Source organism: Taeniopygia guttata, chromosome 3 (assembly GCF_048771995.1).
Source record: "Taeniopygia guttata chromosome 3, bTaeGut7.mat, whole genome shotgun sequence".
NCBI lineage: Eukaryota > Metazoa > Chordata > Aves > Passeriformes > Estrildidae > Taeniopygia > Taeniopygia guttata.
In genome coordinates, this window is record NC_133027.1 from 34417769 (window position 1) to 34439005 (window position 21237).

At 34.7% G+C, this 21237-nt stretch overlaps 1 protein-coding gene across 1 annotated transcript in view; it reads left to right on the forward strand.

Annotated features, from left to right (window-relative positions):
• The window catches only part of BCKDHB (branched chain keto acid dehydrogenase E1 subunit beta), a 109556-nt gene extending 88933 nt beyond the window's left edge, over positions 1 to 20623 (forward strand). The window contains exons 10-11 of the mRNA XM_030267500.4: positions 15269 to 15421; positions 20298 to 20623. Of these exons, the coding sequence (XP_030123360.3) occupies positions 15269 to 15409 (141 nt within the window). The 3' untranslated portion in view covers positions 15410 to 15421; positions 20298 to 20623. The remainder of the gene's footprint in view (positions 1 to 15268; positions 15422 to 20297) is intronic.
• The last annotated feature ends 614 nt before the right edge of the window (positions 20624 to 21237 follow it).

Genomic DNA, 21237 nt, shown 5'->3' on the forward strand with positions numbered 1-21237 from the left:
TGGATCTGGAAGTTGCCTGGAGAATTTGCAGGTGTTTGGCACTTGAATTCAGAAATAAAAGTGGAAGAGGGCCCACAAAATTTATTTTATTGAGTGGAACAGATGGCTTTTCTCAGGGCCCACTTCCAGAGCAGCATTTGGAGCAGACTGGTCACTGTCTTCGAATGAATTGAATTACAATAAGTATAAAGCAAAATCAGTTGTTTCAGCTCTTACAGTTTTTGAGCAGATACTGCGGAAATGTGAATATTTGATGGCATGGATACCTATCTTCCTATATAGCCAAAATACCCAGGGAGCTGAATGGGAGTCCTTGCCTGAGGGCATGAAAACCAAACTGAGGAGTTGTTTTAAAAATGAAATGTTTCTTGCCTTTAGTCTGCAGTTTAGTGGGCTGTAACATGTTTGAGCAGTAGAATAAGTAAAAGTAAGAGAGTTTAGTGCCTTAGCATGTTTTGTGCTGTTTCTTTCACAAAAAGTTCACACCTGACCCTTTGTGTTATTTATTGCTGACTTGCTGTCACCTCTGACTGAAATCTGTGTTTTAAGTAAACATGGGAAAGCATTTCACTTCTCACAGGGCTGGAATCGTTAATGTGTATGTAGCTTTTTTTTTTTTTTTTTTTTCAATTTTGACCCAGTCATTTTGTTTACATTGTAGAAAAAATTCAGAATGGTGATTAGTGGAAGTAATAATGAAAGAATTTTGTGAGCTTATTTATATAAATATTAGTAACAATTATGAAATATATTTCAGAGAAAATGTATGGGTTTGCTTTTACTTCAGTATAATAGAGTATATTATAATTCAGTATATTATAATACAGTATATTTCTTTGCATACTTTGATACTAAAAAATAATAGATTACCTCTAATTCTCTTTATGCATATCCTAAGCATATTTGTGAAGTAACCATGATTTTAAATAAGATTTTGTAAAGCTTAATTTTCTATAAACACAGTCAAAGATGGTTGTAATCTAAGTTAATTGCTTCCATGTACTCTGGTTTGTAGTAGCAGTACAGTTTTAAAATCTGAAAGTCATTCTCATGCCTATTTCATAGCATGAAATTTAACAGTCAATTATGGAACATACATTCAGAACTTAAATATGGAACTGTTATTTTAAATAATTTCTTTTTGTACTAAATTGACATGTTTATCATTTATTATTATTTTAAAATTATTAAATTTAATTCTAAAGATCAGAAAAATGTTGGCCATATTAGTAACTGTCCTTCAGAAAAAAACCCATAACTTTTGATTTAAAAAACCCACTGATTGGTACACTGTAAATATTAAAAATTAGTTTTCCATACCTTAAAAATACAATAATAATTATTTTATGGTATGTGGAATTCTGTATATTTAATTTTATGCATTTTAACTCTTATATATAACTTATGACTAAAGGAAAAATTATTCTACAGCTGTCCATAGGTTTTATAATCAAAGCCAGGTTTAAATAATACAATAGAAATGTAAAGGACTCCATTTGTATTTTTGCCAAATAATGTAATTAATTTGTTGCAAAATACATTAGTGTATAATATAATTATAAACATTCACAAACTTTAAAATTAAGTGCAGTTGTCTTAATTTAAAACAATTTACTGTATCTGAATAGCCTGTTAGCTGAAGTTGAAACACAAGCTTAGTTCCCATGTGCTTTATAATCTGATCTCAGTGTACAAAATCTTCAGGGCAGTATAAACATATGTGTAAATGAATTGTTTTAACATTCAATTTTTATGATATAATTGCTCTGAATCATGAAACCTCAGACCTAAGATGTTCCGTCAGGGAGGCAGAAATACTGGTAACAGTGATATCCAAAAAGCATACAAGAAGTAGTTGATGAGGCCAAAGACAACTCACGTGGTGTTCCTGCAAAAACCTGAAGGGAAAATAAAAAAAAGGCAGAAAAGCCCACTCCTTAAATCCTGCATTATAATGTGAAAACTCCATGCTTTTGTTGGACAGCTGAGATGGATGAATTGTATTTTAGGATTGGCTGCTGCTCTAAATACAGTCAAACTTATACTTCACTATTGCCGCAGAAAAAAGTTATCTGCAGGCCCAAGTTTCGGTAATTAAATCTTGGAGGGCCCCTTGGGTGGTTAGCATTGACTGGTGTTATTCCAGAGAAACAAGCATTGCAATTCATATATGAAACATTCAAGTAGAAATATGATGTATCTGTCCCTTTGCCTTACATAGTTTCAATATTTTTCTTCAAGATGAACTGTAAAAGATGTTCAGACTCTTATGTTTGAATACCTCTGTAAGTCATAGTTAGATCCAAGACATTAATGGTAGGAGAAGAAGACAGATGAAAGTTGCTGAGGACCTGGAGGGAGGAATAACCAATTTTACTAGGGCTGCTAATATTTAGCCCCTGCTAATCTATTTTTTCAATCAAGCTGGAAGCTAATTACATGCAACACTTCCATTCTTTAGCAAAAAAAAAAAAAAAAAAAAAAAAATATAGATAAAGTGCCTCTATTTTAAGACTGACCATGGTCTTTTTGGCAAAATACTTCTCTGTCAGAAAATGCCAATGTTAAATCTTTTTGCCAGTTTCAGCAGGAAGTTTTTCAGGGAATACTAGTTGTCTTTCCAGGTGCAATTTCTGACATACTTGGTGTTCTTGGTTAAAAGTTTGAGCTTCTTCCCTGGTCTGTTTTCTGTTTTGTGTTCATGTCCATTGGATAAAATGCTTATGTGTGGAGCATGGGGGTTGGGAGCTGCCATCCCTGGCCATGGGCAGAAGTGCCCTGCTTGAGCTCCCTTCTTTGCTGCTTGGTGGCAGTGTCATTTTTGGAGAGCCACAAAAGGAGAATGTCCCTCTTTCAAATTTTACCCAACTCTGTGGTTATTTATTATTCATGGGAGTACTTAGAAATTAAATTTTGTTTGTTTATTGTTTATTTGCTTGTTGTAGAATAGCTTCAGATACCTTAATTGGGGATTAGGCTCCAAACATCTGATTCTTGCTGGCCTGGCCACCAGCTTACATTAACAATATTGTTTGGCTGAGAATAAGAAAGACTGATTATAAAAAATTAGCACTGAATATAATATATTGTAGGTGTCACAATACACATTCTGTGTATTGTAGGTGTCCAGTTCAAGTCTCATATGCACATATCTGAGTCAACCACAAAATATATTTATATTGATGGAATTAATGTGGTTATATGCTAATAAATATATTGATGGCCGTACCTCTATTCAGTCCAAAGGGCAGAAGTGAAAGGAGACAAAATTTCTCTGAAGTATGAGTTGTAACACCATATATTGCTATATGTTGAGTCAGAAAATTGTTCCCACTTATTCAGAATGCCTAAAGTAAGCAGTTTGTCTCCAGAATGTATGGGAAATATTTCAGATGTGCAAGGAACATGGTAAGTAATACAGAGGAGGCAGTCCACTGTTACTCAAAAATCAAATTACATCATCAATGTTGTCTTACCAAGACACTTTTAAAAGCTTTTCTCTGACAGGAATCCTACTTGGTTGAACCAAAATTGAAAAATCTACTTTCCTCTGAGGCAAAATCCTCTAATTACTGTGTATTTAATCACTGTCTATATTCAGAATACTAAGAAAAGGATTTTTTATATAAGTAAGCATGATGGGATTATGTGAATGAATGTGAATGTTACCATCTTTGTGCAAGTTATAAAGAAACTTTTACTGTTGTTTAAGGATTGAAATTCAGATTTAACTTTGAGTAGGAAGATCTGAATTTACCCCATTTTCATATGGAGTTTTTAGCTAGTGAGGGAAACATTTGGTTCTAAATACTATATGTAACATTATACATGGATTTAGAAATTTCAAGAAGCCAATGGGTTTACCAAAATTATAGGAGCAACTTCAGAAGTCACCTAATGAATGGCATTGATTTTCCTTCTATATGTTTGATTACCTGCAATCTTCATTCACCTGTAAAGCTGCATATTATACCAGCTTGGAATTCCAGGTAGTTAAGAAACTTGAAAGATATCAAGACCTTTCACTGTCTGTGTACTGACAATATATGTCATCCTGTATTTTATGTCCAGAAAGATTTTACCACTTTTGGCAGTGGATCAGGCCTGAAAGAGAGGTAAACATGCATCGATTTTTCAAGTATCATTATCTCTTTCACTATTACTGATGGACACTCTTACTGGATACCACAGATTTTGTAGTGGTCTACCTTCTGCAATAATTCCATTTAATTGTGAACATTTGTTTCCTCTCTGTGACTGCCTGTGTAAAGACAGCCACTGCAATGAGGTGGCGTGAATTTGAATTTTTTAAATAATTACTCAGTTGGTTTTGATCTAAAAAGTTTCATCTCTAATCTAGGCAGTACAGACCTCCTTTATAGTCAGTAAGGATTAATATTTTCAAAGGATGGTACATTTCATTTTAGAGTAAATATCCCTTTGGAGAGATTTGAAACATTTTAGCAGTGCCTGAGAACTAGAGATCCTGTTGAATTGTCTCCCTTTTAAGAACATAAATAGCATTACTTGATTTTTGATGGTAACAAGCTAATGAATTACACAGAACTGCCTTTTTACCCCTACGTGATTCTTTGGTTGGGGGAAATCAGAAGGAAAGCAGTCTTGAAAACAGCTGTAATAATTTAGAAAACTTATATCAAATAATTAAGAAAATTTTCAAAATATGTTTGAATAAAGGAAATAATTGTATTCAATAAGAAAGCAGCAACTTGAATTTCAGCATGCTGTGGTCACTGTGTTACAGCAAATTTCAGCTCCTGAGCTGTTCAGTCACTGGGTTTTCTAGGCTGAAGTTGTTTATTAACCACTACAAGCTAAGCTTTTCTTTCTCTATATAATTTGTGGTGATCACTAAAATAAGTGGAAATGCCTTGAAAAATTATATACTGTTCAGAGAAAGATGCTTAAACCTCTATTTTTGTAGAGTATTCAAAGTAATACTGATTTTATAATGGATAGGAAACTATGAAGCCAACAAACCCCATAATTTCTGGAGTATTCCTGAATTCATAGCAGAAACAAACCAGGAAAATAGTGTTATGTGTGAACTTCATTTCATGACTTTTTTAAAAGTCAACACGAAAGAAGACATTTCTTGTCTTGATCAAGAAAAAGTACAATATCAAACACTTAAACTGGATCTTTAGGGATCTAAACCCATATTAGCAGTGTCTGCATGTTTCATTCTTAGTTGTTAGCAGGATTGGTTGACTGTATTTTTACCATCTGACAAGTGAAAAATCTCACCAAATACAGTGAAAAAAAACCCATAATAACTTCTGTACTGGCTGGATTTTTTGAATACTGTTTTTCAGTCTTGACAGCTAATAATTCACTTCTAAAAGCATGAAGTACTAATTTTCTTGTGCTATTGTGCTCTGATAAAAGTGTTGTCAGCTTCATGTTTTTTGAAACTTGTCAGTGAATTTGCTGGTCTTTAAAGAGTAAGTGTAGATTTTGGCAGATTTACTTGACAGATTAGATCCTGACCTTATAAAATCTTGTCAGGACAAGAACTGCAAGGTATATGATGTGGGGATTGTGGTATGGTGAGCTCTCAAAAATATTGCAAAGTTGTAAAGAGTAGCATTTTTTAAGGCTTGGTTAGATCTTAACATTCTTGTAGTTTCTTAGTTACAAAACTTAGAATTCTGAAGTCACAACACCAGTCTATTGTTGATACAGTAAAAATTAGAATCCTATAATGAACCTGGCTGATATTGAGGGTTTCAGAAGCAGAGTTTCAATATGGCTAGGAACTACTTTTTTAAGCATAAGCTTATAAATTATTTATTTGGCAAAAGAGGAAGAGCTGGTGTATCAATTGTCTTCAGCTCAGCTGGATAAAAAGTGTGTTTGGAGAGGCCCTTATGGTAGAAATAGTAAGGAATTGTTTTGTTGTAGAAAACAGTGGTGTGGGGAAGTAGTCTTTTTTTTTTAAAAATTGAAACCAGGTGACATAAGTCAGGAGGTGTTAGGCTCATCAGAAGCTGTGGAGAGCTTGCTCTATGAAAATAGTTTAACAGTGCCTGCCTTCTTCCCACTCAAAAGGAAGACTAAAGGCATGTAAGTCCTGTTTATAATTTTACTGGAAAAATTAACAAAGGTAACTAGGAGAAAACTGTTTGCTAAAGTAATACTGGGGGAAAACTATATATGAATGAATCTGAAATGAATAGCTTGAAATTAGAAAAAGTTTCAAATGTCATACAGGAGGAGTGTGGATAAAACAGCCAATAACCACGCTACAGCATTATCACAACAGAGTACAATACAGTCAATTTGTTATAGAAACTGTGGCCTTCTGTGATGGCAGAGACAGAACTTCAGTTCTGAGACCTTGCCAAGTTTTGTATCCTTACTCTTCATCAGAAGTTTGGGGAAAAAAGCCCCAGTTTCAGCTGTGCATGGCCTGGTGGTCTCATTTGTTGAGAGGAAATCAGGCATATGGCCTGGTGGGCACAGAAATTTCCATGACTGGATAACTGTTGTTTAAAAATGTGCTTTGATTTTGTGGTTGCCCAGCTGGGAGAGCACATCAGTGTAAGCGCACCTAATCCCTTACTTGTGACATCAGTAGTGGCTTTAGGTGACAGGAAACCTGATTCAAGCAGTGGTGAGTTTGGTCACTAGGAAAGGAAATAAAAATCTCAGACTTTCATAGAATTCTACGTTTTGGGTTCTCCCTTTATGCTTCCTGTTGCCAGTCATGTATCACAGTCTCTGTGATTGCAGGAGGCTAGAGCTGGTGCTGCTGTACAATCACAGTACTGGATACTGGATGAAACCAGAAGCCCGATGTCAAGAGCTATGTTAAAATTTGGAAAAAAAAATCTGACATAGGAAACACTAATTCTCAAACAATCCTGCATTAGTATAATACTGGTGGAGTTTTTTTTTTCAGGGCAGATGTAAATTAGGATTGCTGTTTAATAATTAGCTTAATAAAATCAAGCCTTGCAATTAGTAAATCAATGTCCATTTGTACTATAGTTCTGTTTTATATTTATGATATTCTGATTTTATGTATTATGCTATTGAATGCCATTTATTAGAGTATCTAATCTGGTAGAATCCGGACAGATTGAGATCTCCAAAATTTTTAGTTAGTGAATAAGCTGAGAATTTCTGCCAATTACTTACATGAGGGAAACACTGTTTTTTTTTACTGTTTAGCAGATAGGTGGAAAAGAAAACCTCAATTTGAACTCTATTGCAATTTTCCTTTTGCAGTATTACCAATAGCTTCTTTTTGTATTTCATTCATGGCAATTTTATGTTGAGTGCTAACTGAAATGGAAAAGAAGAAAATTATGAGAGGTGCTTCACAGTAGCTAAAGGCAGCTGTGTAGGTATTTTACTTTGTTTCTTCATTAAGAAATGTCACTGTACAATTGATAACATTGGTGGAAGACATAGGTTAGGTTATATAAAAGATTTATAGTTTTGACTTGAAAGTAAGTTCATTAGTGGGGTGAAAGTTAAATTTGTGGGAATGATTTAGTATAAAAGTAAGGTTCACATAACCATTTTAAGTATGAAATTTATTTAAATGATCTAAAACATAGACCAAGTTAAATACTTCTATCTAATCCAATGAAAACTTCAGTGAGACTCCTAAAATATACATTTGACATCTACTGTTATGTTTCTCTCTTGTGTAAAAATACTTAATTCTTTTATCCGAGTTTCTGTGTTTAATATTGCTGAATATGTTGCAGATCCCACATACACATATACATGCATTTCATCGACTCTTCGAAATCAGGGCAATAATTTTGAACTGTTTGATCTGGCATAAAAGAAACTCAAAATTTCATAGCCTCTGAAATATGTTATTCTTCTTCATTTTTGGATCATTTTTTAAATTAAGAGATGTAATGTGAGCTGTTTATGGTTTTATTAAACATTTTAAAATAAAAGTATTTCATTTGCAGCCCATTTCTTAGTCTTTTGTAACAGAGTTGCATTGACTATAGCTGCAAAAATTAATGAAATATTCATTTCTTATTTTCTTATAGGACTTGTTTTTGTTTGTTTTGTTGGCAGTTTTTCATTATACTGGAATATCAATGTAGCCTGTTTGAATAGTAATTTAGGAAATGATGTGTAAAATGATCAAAACTATAAAAAATTGCATCTCTCTAGGAAAGAAGAAAAGCTAATTATTCTAAGAATTTGGGTGAAATAACTATTTCATGCTTTTTAGGTTAGCCTGTACCCAAAAGCTCAGTCTCCAATATAATTATCTTAGTGTTTCTGAATACTTTTTTGCATAAACTTTTATATTAAAACCTCATTATATTTTTCTCCAACTTTTTAAACTGCTTCTGTAGAATAAAAATTATGTCTGTTAAGAAATCCAGTCAGATTTCTTAACTGTTAATTTTTCCTTTATATGAGAGAATATTTATTATTCACTTGAAGTTTTCACTAGAATTCTTCTACCTGAGGGCTTGAACCATTAAGCGGCTTCTGATAAACTAAATTTATAAGTAAAATTATGGCTTGGTTTAAATAATACACCATGAAATTCCTTATATCTTAGTGTCAAGTGATCTAATAATCTCCTCCACTCTGAGCCTGTTTTGCAAAGGTGATCATGTAAAAAAATCTGGAAAGATATTAGGTAAGCCCTAACCTTTTCATGGGAGGACAGGATAGTTCTTTTGTACTTGCGTCTCCCTGGCTGCCTGGCCAAGCTGTAGGTTTGCCCTAGGGAAGGATTTGGTGACAGTCACAGTGACAACATCATTCTCACTGCACAGTCCCGAAATGCAAATGCTTCGATACAAAAAGGGAAATGTGCTGGTTTAAATTTTTTAGTAACAGCAGCTGAAATTGCATTTCCTTTGAAATTCATTAGTGCGTGTTGAGCGAAATACTTCTACCAGTATTTTACTGTGCCAGATACATAGACTGACAAGGCTGTCTTTGGAAGAATCTCTCAGCTGCCTCAACAGCTGTAAAAATAAAAATACCACTCACTGACTTTTAAAACTCCTAGGAGCAAATCCTTCCAGTCACTTTTGGCATGCTGAGCTTAACCAGAAGATGTTTTTACAAAATACTTATATAAGTAATTAGAATGGTAGGTGATAAATGATGATTGAAAAGTATAAGGTTTGATTACTCTGGTAGCATATTTCTAGCTTTGTTATTAAAAGGTAGGAAGTAATTAGAGTTGGGTTAATCTTTACTGAAAAGCTTAACAAATGTTTGTTGTGCAGAACAACTGCTCATTCATGCAGAAAAATGACCTGTGATCTGCAAACATTTTCACGTAAGAATAATTTTATGCAGGCACTTCAGCTCTGTTGATTTCCCTTGGATTATTCAGCCATGTTATTGTACGTGTAGCAGTTTGCAGGATCATTTACTGAACAGATCAGTTAGTAATGCCAAGTAGCTAAATAAAACAAGTATGTTCAGATACTTATGGGCCTGGGAAATCATTCTAGCTCTAGGGTTTTGGGCATGCTTTTAGAAAATATGTGGGTCCTGCTGCAAATATTTGTAATTGCCACTTACAAAAGTGCACAGGAAACTTGGAATATCCTATAGAATAACATAATTTGTAGTGACTTTGCTGTAAGGTGGTTTGCTGCTATATAGAGGAACAACTTCTGTTAGAATAATTTTGACATATTATGCATATCTAACATAATTGCCTAGGAAAAAATAGTGTTTCTAGTATTTGTAGCAAAAAGGTGGGAAGTGATCATCTAGCAGATTGCAATTAATTATTAAAAACCTGACTTGCCAAAAGACATTTTTATGGTTCACTTAAAGTAGCATATTCCATAACCTGGAAGTCATTCCACGTCCTCTTGAGGATATCTGTCTTGTCCCCTTTATTTTGTGGAGAAGAATTTTGTGGCTGCTGTACCTCGTACCCCAAACAATACAGATTATACATTTACTAGGAAGACCTTAATTCCTGTCTGTGTCTTCTTCTGAATTGAATATATTTCAATTCAAGTCCTAGATTCTACCAGAATCAATTTAAGTGATGTAATATTTTCATAGAAAGTCTTTGCCTTTTTTGCATAAAACAAGATAAGTTGTAAAGAAACAAAATTTACTTTTTATTCATTTTCCTCCTTGTTGAAAAGATAATTATTTGACATAAATAAAGTTTGGGGTTTGTTTGGTTTGTGGTTTTTTTTTGTTTGTTTGGTATTGTAAATACCTTGGGAATGCAGTGCTGATTTCTTTGTGCAGTTCTGCCACCAAGACAACTCAGCCACTGATCAAGTCTCTATTTCCAACAGCTTCAAGTTAATGCTCATGCTGTCAGTGTTTCTTGGAGTGGCTCTGTTGTTAACCTGATAAGGAAAATTTAACAGACTATACCAGTTGTATATTGGGTTATTAAAGATTGTTCCATTCATTTTTAAAGCTGACTGAAAAGAAATTCGAAAGCACTCTTCAAGTTGGTGTGTGAATTGTTCATTTTATGTTATAATATTTTATCTTCTATAGAATAAATTTTACTTTTTCTATAAGTACTCTTTTATGTGATTTATTACTGCAAAGACAATATTTGCAGTTAATTGCTTTTCAATAGTAACAAGGCAATGAATTACACAGAACAGACTTTTTTCCCCCCTAAATTTTTCTTTTTTTTATAAGTACTGTGTATTTTGTAAGTAAAAGTTTCATCTCTTTTGGAAATTACAAAATAAATAATTTTAGCAGCTAACTATTTTTCTGTATTTGACAAGATATTAATTCCATAAATTCAAAGATTCGGTAACAAATAAAATGGATCATTATTAATCTGTGCTAAGTTATAAATATATAGTCTTAAATTGATTTGAAAAGGAGAAAAATATTTTATAGAAGTTAAAAGTTTATAACGTACATCTGCAGAGTTCTCTGAGGAAAAATTGTGTCATGGTTGTAACTATCAGGAAAAGATTTATAAAAGTACTTTAGGACAAAAATGGCTAGGCTGTTGGAAAAAAAAAAGTTCCTCTAAAGAAAGGATATATAGATCACTCTCTCTACTCATATCTCAACTTGAAAATATCTTGTGGGTGCATTGTATAGTACTTGCGTAGCTCATAGAAGTGACTGTTCATAGAAATGCGACATATTTGTTGTCAAAGCAAATTGTGTTCAAAATGTGTAGCATTTGGTGCTTGCAGCTGTAAAGGAAAGTACTGTACTGCGATTGAGAAACATATGACAACTGAAGACGCTTGACTTTTCTGTTATAGAAAGTACATTTTTAAAATAAGACATTATTTTTAAGCAGAAACCAGGGAAAAAGAAGTTTAGTCTTTATTTGGTGTCAGTTTTTGTGCATGAAATCCACATTTTATAAAATGAGGTTTGATTGACAACATCTTTAGAAAGCTTCTTTTGAAAATCTAAGCTCTGAGTTAAAGAACAGATTTTATTTAAATGAGATTTCCGTGTTCATTATTAACCTATAGTAGGTTTGATCTTATTTTTACGATAATAGGTAATTTACAGTTGAAAATCTGTATGTGGAAGTAATAGATCATATAGATGTAACAATCACAAAAAAAGTGATCTGAAATAAATTTTCTTACCTGCTTAAGCCCCACACTTTAGTTTATGGCAACAGCATAAATACATCTGAATAAAAATCCAGAATAGAAAGTGAAACTCTGATGCAGTAAGTTTTCTCTCTGAAAAGTTCTTTAATTAAATATGTGGTTTTTAAAATTTTCAAATCTCTAGATGAGATGGCAAAATTCAGAACAGACCACAATTTAATTAAAGTTTTGCAACGTGCAAGTCATTTGCAAATGAATTGAGTCTAAATTTTGTTGTTATTGTCAGCCAAAAAATGTGTACTTCTGCATGAAGCATGTTCCTACGGTTTGCCTTGTGTAATGGACTTTATGTTTAGTCTTCTTTTTATTATAATAACTATAATATCAAAATAAACATCAAGAGTTCTATCTAATTCTTTGTATTCATATTAGCCTTTAACATAAACTTTTTATCGACCTTCAGAAAGTAAATTCCTGTACTGAAAAAGGAGTTGTAAAATCACTGGTCTCATGTAGTAGCCATTTGGCATTCTAGAAGCTGTTATTTTTTGTAGTACTTTTAGTGTTGCAAAATAAAAATAATGTGGGAGAGACTCTGAGGACATAAAATGTTGCAGAAATAATTTATTTTTACAGGAAAGCTTTCTCATTTAGGAAGTATTCTACACACAATAGAAATGAAAAATTTTAAAAAAATCCTGTTTATGGATTTTAATCCATGCTAGCTATAGGGGAAAAATTAAATAGATCCAAAAAATAGAGAAATAAAGTAATTAAGACTATAATGGGGGAAAGACTGAGTTTGAATTCGTCTGATTTGCTATATATGCATTAAATAGTCTCATTTACCAGTACTTACTTACCAAACGCATTTGAAGGTCTGTTTATTGTGACTGTGGAATTGTAGAGAGTCCCTTCAGATGAAGGACAGGCTAGAGCAAAAAAATTCTTTTAACTATCTTCTTCTTGACCAGATGCCTGAAAGCACTTCCTCCAAACGGCAGATGAGCTTGCTTTATTTTTCCATACATTGCAGATGGATGAGTAATATTTTCTTTTAGTAATGTCCAATAATGAACCGGAGATTTTATTTTATCCTTTCTGTACAACTGTATATCTCTGTAAATGTCTGCAGTTCTCACTTAAAGATTTTTAAGAGTTTTTAACTCAGAACCCTGATTTAGCAATGAGTACTTGAATCTGATAAAAGTGTACTTTTAAAGAAAGCTAAAATAAACTTGGATAAGGTTTTCTATATTAGCATACTAGGATACTGTGATCTGAGGAAATAGATTGAGTCTACCACATACTGGAGGATCCATTTCACATACAATTTTGCAATATCCAGCAAGTCCTTGGTTTTATCTCCTTTTCTAAAAATCAAGGCATGTGATTGTTTTAAAGTGTTGCATTTGACTGCTGTGAATTTCAATAACAGATTTTTACTGTGACCTGTGCTCTTAAGTTATTTTGAAAAGTCTTAAGAAGAGTGTATTAAGCATCAAATGTTGAAACAGAACTGTGTGATCAATTATAGGCCTTTATATCCTAATATAATAATATATTTTCCAGAAAGCTTTGAGTGAAAATCAGGCAAATGAAGGAAATTTGGCAAAGGTTATATTGAATAACTGAGGCCAGAATTTGGCCTCTGCAGTTAGGAAGCAGGGCAAGAACAGCAATTTAATGTTTTGTTGGACTTTTTTTACATTAATAAAAATGTAGATAGGTTGAGCTAATAACTATAGCTGTAGTTTTGTAAACACTTTTCTAACAAAATAATAATTTTTTTACTTTATTGAATGTTGGAAGTTATGACTATCCCACTAATAGAGTATGGCTTTTTCATACACATTTTCAAAACTAAACATTTTACCCTGAACCAGAAATCCCATGCTGACTACTTTACTTCCAAAACCATTTAACTTTAAAGTTTTTTCCTAATGTTTTTCCTGGAGAGATATCAGTTTGTGTAAACAGTCTGTCTTCTAGGTCTGTGTTAGATACTTGAAAACAGCACTGTGGGGCTGGGAGGCTGCGGGTCTAGAATATACTTCCATGCTTTGTTGTAATGCAACTGACAGGTGCATTGGGCAGTCAGTTTTGGGATGGTCCAAAATCTGTTGCCTTGCCTTATTGGTCAGTTACAAGATGGGAATCAAGGTCTTCTAGTATCAAAATTACCCTTGCCAGCAGGTCAGAGTAGGGCATCATGATCTACCTCATGGACAGATAAAGGATTTATTACAGTCTGCTTTCCAGGATTTTGTTAGTTTGAATCTTTTGCTTTGCAAAGAAAATAGTGCCTTGAAATGGAGCTCAAAAATATTTACATTGTTTGCTTAAAGCTTTTACCTCAGACCTACTCTGACTATGAAGTTTTCTGGGTGAATTAATGGGCTATTAAGTGCAATTGATGCTGTGTGCAATCATACAACTTCTTAGACTTTTTACTTTGGTTCATTGTCCAGAAAAACCCACTTCATGATGCTGGAGTGAAGGGTTGTGCTCTCAGTGTGTTACCAGTACATTCTATACTGCCAAAGATTGTGATGTATAGAAAGCACAGTAAGTAGAGTTAGGCTGCCATGGACTGCAAGGCAACATGCATTCAAGACAGTTCATCAGTCTGAAAAACTACTTGGCACTCTTTTGTAGAAAAGCATTTTAACTTTTTGTTAAAGCATTTGTAGAAAAGCTTTTTAACTATTTTCCCTGTGGGCCTGGCGGGAAAGAACTGGTAGATAATACTTCATCTTCCATTTTGCTGAGCCAAGTACAGGGGAAGTTGGCCAGGATTTCTCAGTTTCTGCACTCCATAAAGGAGAGACCAGGAGGAGACATGTTTTATCACTTCATTTGTCTCTTTTGGAAAGCAAATACCTCTACTAAAGATATAGGGAGAAAAGGGAGCTGATGATTAGCTTCAACATCAGTTTGGTCTGGCTAAGTTATTTCTACATCCACTTCTTGCAGATTTTTGTGTTCCATGCCATCATTCTGGTACTTGAGAATAATAAAACAGAAACCCCACTATTTATTTGGTTATTAAGGCTGATAATGTTACATATTTACAGGTTACTTTCAAATTAATGTGGCATGTGTAATATTTTGTGCCATTCTAGGTCAAGTAATGAAATTCTCAGAGTCATTATCAAATCTGATCTCCAAGTAGAACACATATTATGGGGAAGTTGAGTAGAGCATGGCTTTGACTCAAAGGTTGGAGATAGGCAAATCCACTTACTTTTCCTAACTGCTTAATGCTTAGACAGAGCCTTAATAATCTAAGAATTCAAAGAAGTTTTAATATGATGTTCCTTTATCCAACAAATAATATGCACTCTTGGATTATATATTTTTTGTATATGTTTAAAAGTGGCACAGAAAAGAGACTCTTACTCCTTTGCTCCTAAAATATATGCTTCTTGGCAGCAGTTGTTTGAATGTATAGCAGATGTATTAATCTGCCTATGATTTAATGCAGCACACATGCAGAGAATGAAAATAACATGAATGCAATTTGTATTTTTAATAAGGACCTTTGTGCAAGAGGAAGCACTATTCTGGTTATGTCTACTTATTCAGTGATATAAATAGAATTTTTGAGTTTCCAGGACTGTCAGTCTGGCAAAGTTCATATGACCCCAATTTGTGATGCAAGACTCCTGAAAAGAATGTCCTCACTAACATTTATTCTGTATTTTTGTTAACAGGAAGAATGCTTTTTGAATTTGGAAGCTCCTATTGCAAGAGTATGTGGCTATGACACTCCCTTCCCTCACATCTTTGAGCCTTTCTACATCCCAGACAAGTGGAAATGCTATGATGCTCTTAGAAGAATGATTAACTACTGAGCAGTAATACAGGTGAGAAATAACATCTTGTACTGACAGGTTACCTGCAAGAGTTCTGACAGGATTACTACAAGGTTTGGGCCTATAGTACTACTTCCTTATTTAATTTATTTCTTTATTATTAAATTATTTATTTGGTTTAGTAGTTTATTGAGTTATTTATAATAAGAATTGCCTCTTACAGCTTTGGGCCTTCAGTCTTAAAGGCATCTGAATATTTTTGAGTGCTGCTATTGAAATCAGTGTTTAAAATTATTGAAATCAGTGTTTCATCAATTTGAAAATTAGGTGTCTTGTATCCTGAGAAGGGAAAAGAGTATAAAGTAAGGGGTGAAAGGAATACTTTTGCAGAGATTATATTTTCATCTCTATAGAATACTCAAGAGTTACTTTATAGGCAAACCACAGTGTTATATTTTAAGATTTTTCACTCCTCAGGGTGGTCTGTAATCCTGAAATATACAAATAACACCCAATTTACTCTGAATATTGGCTCTGTATTGTAAACATACAAACCATATTTTTCCAAACCATTGGAAATACATGAAGCATCTGTAGTGTCTTACAGTTCTGTTGAAGTACTACTATTTAATATTTAATATAAAAATAATTTTTGTTTATGGTCTTCAATGTACTTGGATCATGCTTGAAGATTTCTATTTGCAGAGCACAAAGACTGAACTAATACATATTTCTGCATCTGTTACTCACAGTCTGTAACATCTTTTGTCTCATAATATTATACTAAGTAACATTTGACTGTGGGGTGGGCTGATGAGGATTTAGAATTGTGCTGTGGGAAAACTTCTGGTGTATAATGACCAAAGTTTAACAGTTTAGAAAATGTGTTAACACAATGTATTCTGTGCTTCCTTTAACTGAACAAAGTAACCTAGTTTTTGAGATACAGTCTTGATGGATCTTGTACATGGGAAATAAAAAGTAGAAAACAATAGAATCTGTAATGGACAGGCAAGGGATTTTTAGCTGTTGACACCAAAGACAGGAGGGCCACGATGGGCCTTATATTAGGAGCACCGTCTTCTCTCTGTTTCACCTCTAAATTAAACTCTGAATTAAATTTAGAGCCATGGATAGAAGGTTACCAATACCATAATGTTAATTTCCTTTATATGCATAGTTACTTTCAGGAGACTTTTCGACATTCCACTGTTTCCCTCAATAGCAAAGAGTGGAGTTTCTTTATGAGAAATAGAATTGCTACTAGTGATGCAATGTCTCCAAAAAATAATGCAGTTCTACTTTTCTCAAAAATCACTTGTTACTGACATACCAGAACATTTCATAGACTCACAGAATATTCTGAACTGGAAAGGAGCCATTAGATTCATTGAGTCTAACTCTTGGCCCTGTGGAAAACACCCCAAGAGTCCCATCACGGGCCTGAGATTGTTGTCCAAATGCATCTTGAATTCTGTCAGGCTTGGTGCTGTGATCACTTCTCTAAGGAGCCTGTCCCAATGCCCAGCCACCCTCTGGGTGAAGAACCTTTTCCTGATATCCAACGTAAACCTTCCCTGTCTCAGCTTCATGCTGTGTCCTTTAGTCATGCCTTATGAGAGTGAAGAGATCAGTGCCTGTCCCTGCTCTTCCCCTCTTGTGGAAGTTGTAGCTGCAGTGAGGTCTCCCCTCAGTCTCCTCCGGGCTGAACAGACCCAGTGCCCTCAGCTGCTCCTCACACAACTTCCCCTCAAGGCCCTTCACCATCTTTGTTGCTCTCCTTTGGAAACTGTCTAATAGTTTGATGTTTTTCTTACATTATGGTGCCAAAACCTGCACATGGAACTCGAGGCAATGCCAGCCCAGTGCAGAGCAGAGCAGGACAATCCTCTCCTTTGCCTAGCTGGTGATGTGGTTCTTAATGCACCTCATTTCCTTGGAATTAAAAGTAAAGCTGTTTTCTGGCCTGTCATCTTTTTTATAGACTATGTAATCAGTACTCTCTTTTTTATTACAGTTCCCCTTGCCTTTGATCTGGGTTGAAGTAAACTCAAGACTTATTTTCTTTTTTTGTTTGGCACCTCTGTAACAAAGGGTATCTAACCTAAGGAGAATTGGTTTGGTTGTATCTGTTCATCGAGGCGAGTTACTGGGTCATGCTAGATAGCCTCTGATTTGCTACTTTTCAAAGGAGCCCAAAGGATCAAATACTGTTACCTCTGTAAGAAAAGGGAGACAAACTGGCAACGTTTGGTGGTTCAGAGACTTAGTTCACCCCCTGTTCCTTTATAGGATGGTAAAATGAGGGAGGTGTGAGCTGCAAAATTGGGTTCTGAGATTGCATTGAATTTACACACAATCCAGTTTTGACACTGGAAGTCCACACTAAACCTGGCCTAAAAAATTTGCCTGGATTTAGCATATCAAGGGGCAGGTGTATGAGGGGTTGTCTGAAAGACAGTGTCAAGACACAGAAAACTCTGCTTTTTGCTTTGTCTAACAAAACATCCAGTTGTTAGGGCCCATAGCACCATATATTTTAGTTGATGTGGCTAGATGTTAGTGTCACAAAATGAGCCGCTCAAAGTTTTTCTATGTTTTTCTATTAGAGAACATTAATGTGCCTTGTTGTAAGGCACATTTCAACGGAGTATTCCCTAATTTTTCTGTCTGCTATGCATTGGTCTTACATACTTGACATACTATTGCAACAGATCTCCATTCTGCTGTCAACTCCACAGTTTGCCTGTAAGGTAGCCCACTTACATTTCTGAGAAATTGAAGGATTGCTTTACATTTGCTTATTTTTCTACTCATGGTAACATTTGTTACTTGCCATTGGTATGGAGTGATGAAGTTATGTGTTCCAAACCATCTCATATGTTGTTCTAAGAAATGGTTGCACAGTTTTTGTGAATTTGAGCACAGTCAGTCCTTCTGGATGTTAGGGGGGCTTGGCCCCTTCATGTATTACTGTTGGAGAGACAGGGGAGCTAGGAGTTCCCTGTGGTGAAGAGGGCTGTAGGGTTGGCTTTTGAGTTACAGAAATGGTCAAGCTGGTGTTGTGTTTTAACCCCAGCTGGCAACTCAGCCCCACACAGCCTCTCTCATTTCCCTCTAGTGAGATAGGAGAGAGGGAACTAGAAGAGTAAAAAAATCTGGGTTCTGGGGTTAATAATTTCTAAAGTTAGCATTATTATCTTAATGCACATTTAGTTTTGTTCAGCCTATGTTGACAGCATCTCACACACAGGTAGTTGCTTATCTTGAGTTTGTCAGTACAGATGGATTTCCTGCGTAAAGACAGTGTTTGTTAATGTGTCCCGTGTACCTAACCAATGAGACAGGCAAAAGCAAAATCTCTATCTTTCAGCAGCTTCTCTGTTATTAAAATTTGTAGCTATGTTAGGTATATGAGAAATAACTAGGCAGCTGTGTTCCAGATAACTCTATGTAGTTGGAAAACAGATAAAGATAAAAAAGCAGTGAGATTTGGATGGATATACATTTCCTGGGTAAATGGAACAGTGTCTGACTGTATGTTTGAGGAGAGAAAAAAACCCTAAAAGAAGAAGCAGAAGATAGCCATGAAACCAAAGAAAATAGTTTAAAATTTTCTAAAATATACTCTTGTTCACAAATATGTTGAGGGCTGACTGTAGCATAGAAATTGCAGGTATTTAAGTGCTTTTCTGTTATATTTTGCAGCTTTTACTACCACATTTGCATATTTTGTTTTCTTGTCAGATTCTGAATTTTAAAGCTATTCCTTGCTAGGTTACAGTTTACCTCCATGAGAGTGTGTGTGTTCATGGAGAGCCATTGTTACTTTTACAAACTGAGTCTCTAAAAATGCAGAGTTATCACACTGAACTTCTTTGAACAACTATTTTATGAGAAGTTTAATCTTGGTTCTTAGAGGTTAGGTAAAGTTAGTGAATCTTAGGGGGCTTAAATTTTTTTTTTTCTTTCCAAGCTTGCATTTGAAATTGGTTGTACTGGGAAACAGGAAGGGACCTGGAAGTACTTTAGTTTTTAATTGTGTCTTCCTTGCACTCCTGGCTGTTTGGAAGGGCTTCATACAGGTTAGCTTGAGTACAGGACAACTGTACTTCTTCTCCCTGTTTGATAAATGAGATATGAGAGGCTGTGCAAGATCTTTTTAACCTGAGAATAACAGCCAGTTTTTTTCAATACATAAGTCACAAATGTGGCAGGCTAGACTGCCTGCTTAATAAGTGCTATCTGTAACCCACTAGAATAAACAACCTCCAGAAGCTTGAGTAGGACACAACATTCCTGATTTATAATCTTTTCCTTCTGGATGACCAAAATCATACAGGTGGTCAGTAAATCATGTCTTACAACAAGAAAATAGTCCACATATAAGATACCACTCTACTAGAGCTATGAGTTAGACTGTTAGTATGGCTGCTGCAAGTCTATACTTGCATTCAGACATTGCTGAGAACTCATGCAAGATCAGTAATGAAATTATCTTTAAAAGAATCCCTGTAAACAGGAAAGGTGTTAACTATAGTTTCATTAGCAGACCCCTCTTCCCTGTAACAGTAGAATGATAATATATCTAGTAGAAAAAAATACAAAACATTTGCTTAACATTCTAGAGTAGGAGGGAAGGTAGTTCATCATAAATGGCAATAATTAGTGGTGTGTTGACTCTAGTTATCATTTGCAGCATTTCTAATTTCTGTGGGTCTACTGTGGCAGCTTTAAAGATGTAAAATAGTATTTAATACAAAATCAATAATTAATTAATAGTAATTTGTTTTAGTTCATACACCTTGAAGTTAAGACATTATGAATTTAAGAACTAAGTTTACCCTGGAGTTTGCTGTCTGTTTAATGTGCAGGTATTAGTTTCAGTCTTCAGATTTATAATTTATTTTGTCATCTTTTTCTGCAGAGGGAGAACAACAGGGAAATACAGAAGCTGCCTTCAAAACTCTTGACATTTTAATCAGATCTTTTGGAATTTAAAAGCAGACTTTTCTTTTAACTCAGCTATCCTGAATGTTCATCTTGGCTATTCTTCAGCAAGTTCAAATTTTCCTTAATTATGAAATCAGTGATGGGCAGGTGATTATTACAGTAAGTAGTTTCAGATGTATTTAAAGATATTCCAGATGTTAAATGAAAATTGCACATTGCCATGCTTCACTAGGTTACATCTAGACTTCACTGTGTAAATATTAGAAACAGAATTTTATTCAATAAAACACGTTATGCTCATGTTGTCTCTTAGTTTTGCTATTGTTTTGGAAGAACCCAAATAAGTTATTTGAATGTGACTCTGTTTTCAGAAAAACACAATAAACTTTACACCACCAGACCAACTTGTGTGATGGGGACCTGCTGTAACTGGTGGCAGCAGTGTTTTACTTGATTGGCATCATGCAAAATAGTCCCCAATACTGATTTCCCTTTCTGCAAGGGGAAGTCCATTTTTCTTGAAAGGGGAGGAGAGCTTTTTTTTGTTTTGTTGCTGTTAGAGGCTTAATTGGTACATCTTTGCTGCAATATCCTTCCTTCTAGAATTGGAATGTGTTTGCTACTAAGCAGTTCGTTGTGCAAAAAGCAATTCCTCTTCTTTTTGCCTGCTTTGCTCTCCATACAAATCAGTCTCACACTGCATTACTTCTTACCAAACTGGGGGAGGAGTGTGGGGGGGGGGGGGTGGGGAGGGGTGGGGAGGAGATGGATGCCAGTAGCCAGATAATCACATTTCTGTGATTATTCAGGGGGGCCTTTCTGAGGAAATAATACTTTTGTACACAAACCTGCTCAGGACAATCCTCAAGGTGACAGCTGAAACACACCAGGGAGGAACCTGAGGAGGATAACTT